General features: G+C 38.8%; 1 protein-coding gene across 1 annotated transcript in view; it reads left to right on the top strand.

Annotated features, from left to right (window-relative positions):
• Nucleotides 1-1,484, top strand: part of LOC107301402 (potassium-transporting ATPase alpha chain 2-like) — a gene marked incomplete at its 3' end in the record, with an annotated part of 5,550 nt that extends 4,066 nt beyond the window's left edge. The window contains exon 3 of the mRNA XM_015830636.1: nt 1,351-1,484. Coding sequence (XP_015686122.1) covers nt 1,351-1,484 — 134 coding nt within the window. The remainder of the gene's footprint in view (nt 1-1,350) is intronic.
• Nucleotides 1,485-2,249: the final 765 nt, after the last annotated feature.

The following is a 2,249-nucleotide window of genomic DNA, read 5'->3' as shown; positions in this document are numbered from 1 at the left end:
CAGGACTGGCCTAGGGGTATTTTAAAGGGGTTTTAAATTAAATTTTTAGTAGAAGCGGCCAAATTTAAATAGTTATTTTTAATCTTTTTAAATTTTGTATTGTATCACTGTTTTAAACTGGCTGTAAGCCGCCCTGAGTCCTCCGGGAGAAGGGCGGGGTATAAATTTAATAAAATCTAAATCTAAAATCTAAATCTAACCTGGTTCAACCCCTCCCCACTTTACCTTCTGAGCTTAGACAAGATTTGACAAAGACATACCTCCATAACAGACAAAATGAGAAAGCCCTGGGCCAGCTTATGTAAAACCTATCGGTCTCGTCCATTATATCACATCAGTTTAGAGTTAAATAACATTAATCAGTAAACTACCCCAGGTATGGAATGACATTGTATGCAAAATTCTGCCAGTTTACCCACTCTAAAGCAGATGATCTACTAACAGGTTCTTGCAATGTCTCTTTTGGAAATAGCTTTGTGTGCTGTCACATTGCCACCCATCCTTACTCCTGAAACTGGTGATTTCTGCTTCCTTCAGCACCCAATGGCTAATCCATCTCACATCCTTTCCCATTGGTTGCATGTCTGCCCACAATATGTAGCAATTAATGTTAAGAGACTGAGTTGCTGGTATGGCCATTTGAAGCCCAGATCTACATGGTTTATTACCTGATTCCGCAGCTCCTGAGATCAGATTTCAGATTAGAAGTGTTCACTGTACGCTGTTCAGCCCAAACACAGAAATGGCATTCTTATATTGTCTAGTAATATAGGATATATTGGGTAGAACATCTAAAAATAGTTCCAGTGATTCATTTTACAGGAATCTCTCTAATCCAGTTACTGAGATAGTACGAGTGTAAGTCTTGAGGTCAACCACCAAATTCCAGGAAAGATCAAATGGATTCCTTTTCTCAGTGCAGCTACCAGTTTAGAAGATACATTATAAAGCCACCGTATATCACTGATAAAGAAAAAAATACCTATACCCTTGATCTTTCTTGGATCAGAGGCAATGGACCCATCCCACTTTATATATGCTACTTATTATACAGTTATACAAAGACACTTGTACTATTTCACATTGCAGTGTTTTCTGTACTGTGGCATCATCTATTTTAAGATGATGTATACAAAGCTGACGCTCAACGAATACTCAATAAATATCCCAGTTTGGCTCTTGTCCACCAGCTGCAATTTCAAAACTATGGGAGGCAGAGATGCTGAAGCACCTGCTAAACAACTAGCCACAGTTTAGCAAGAATCATTCTGTATCCTAGACCACCGTTCCCTCTGAAAGTCTTTCTTGAGCTCAGCCATTTAATGTTTCTTCTTTCTCCATGTTCTGCAGACCTTTGAGCAACGGAAACAGTTGCAGTTCAACGGCTACACGGCCTTTTTCGTCAGCATCACCATTCAGCAAGTGGCGGATTTAATTATCAGGAAGACCAGAAGGAACTCCCTTTTCCAACAAGGACTTTTCAGGTTGGTGTTGATTCCATGGGTTTCCAAGTTTTAGAGCAAGCTCTTTGCTCCTCACTCTTGGTTGCTGCTGAGAGGACTGTCCTCTCAGAACCATTGAAAAACAAAATCACAAAGTTGTCCAAATAATTTCGGAACTTAAACTTGGGCTCAAGAAAGCCTTGGGAGATGCAGTGCTAGTGTTGCTGCCTATGACTGAATCATAAGATTCAAATTTGGATTAGGAGCACCTCAAGAATGTGATCCTGAATAACTAGAAATATAATAATAATAATAATAATAATAATAATAATAATAATAATAATAATAATAATAATAATAATAATAATAATAATAATAATAATAATAATAATAAAAAAGTTAGAAGGGACCTTGGAGGTCCAACCTCCTGCTCAGGCAGGTAACCCTATACCATTTCGGACAAATGGCTGTCCAGTTTCTTCTTAAAAACTTCCAGTGTTGGAGCATTCACCACTTCTGGAGGCAGGTTGTTCCATTGGTTAATTGTTCTAACTGTCAGGAAGTTTCTCCTCAGTTCTAAGTTGCTTCTCTCCTTGATCAGTTTCCATCCATTGCTTCTTGTCCTGCCTTCAGTACTTAAAATCAAAACTGAGGAGCTTTGTGGCCTACAAGGAAATGCATCCACACAGAGAGAAACCATGTCTAGGAGGTCAAGCATGGATTTCTTAAACTCTTCCTGCCCACAACAACCACATACGCGTGTATAGTGACATCTGCATGCAAACCGTCTATTGATACTATCAATGA

This window comes from Protobothrops mucrosquamatus, unplaced genomic scaffold, assembly GCF_001527695.2.
Source record: "Protobothrops mucrosquamatus isolate PMUCROS unplaced genomic scaffold, P.Mucros_1.0 scaffold12316, whole genome shotgun sequence".
NCBI classification, from domain to species: Eukaryota; Metazoa; Chordata; class Lepidosauria; order Squamata; family Viperidae; genus Protobothrops; species Protobothrops mucrosquamatus.
The sequence above is the reverse complement of the archived record's forward strand: the minus strand, read 5'-3'. Positions and strand labels throughout refer to the sequence as shown.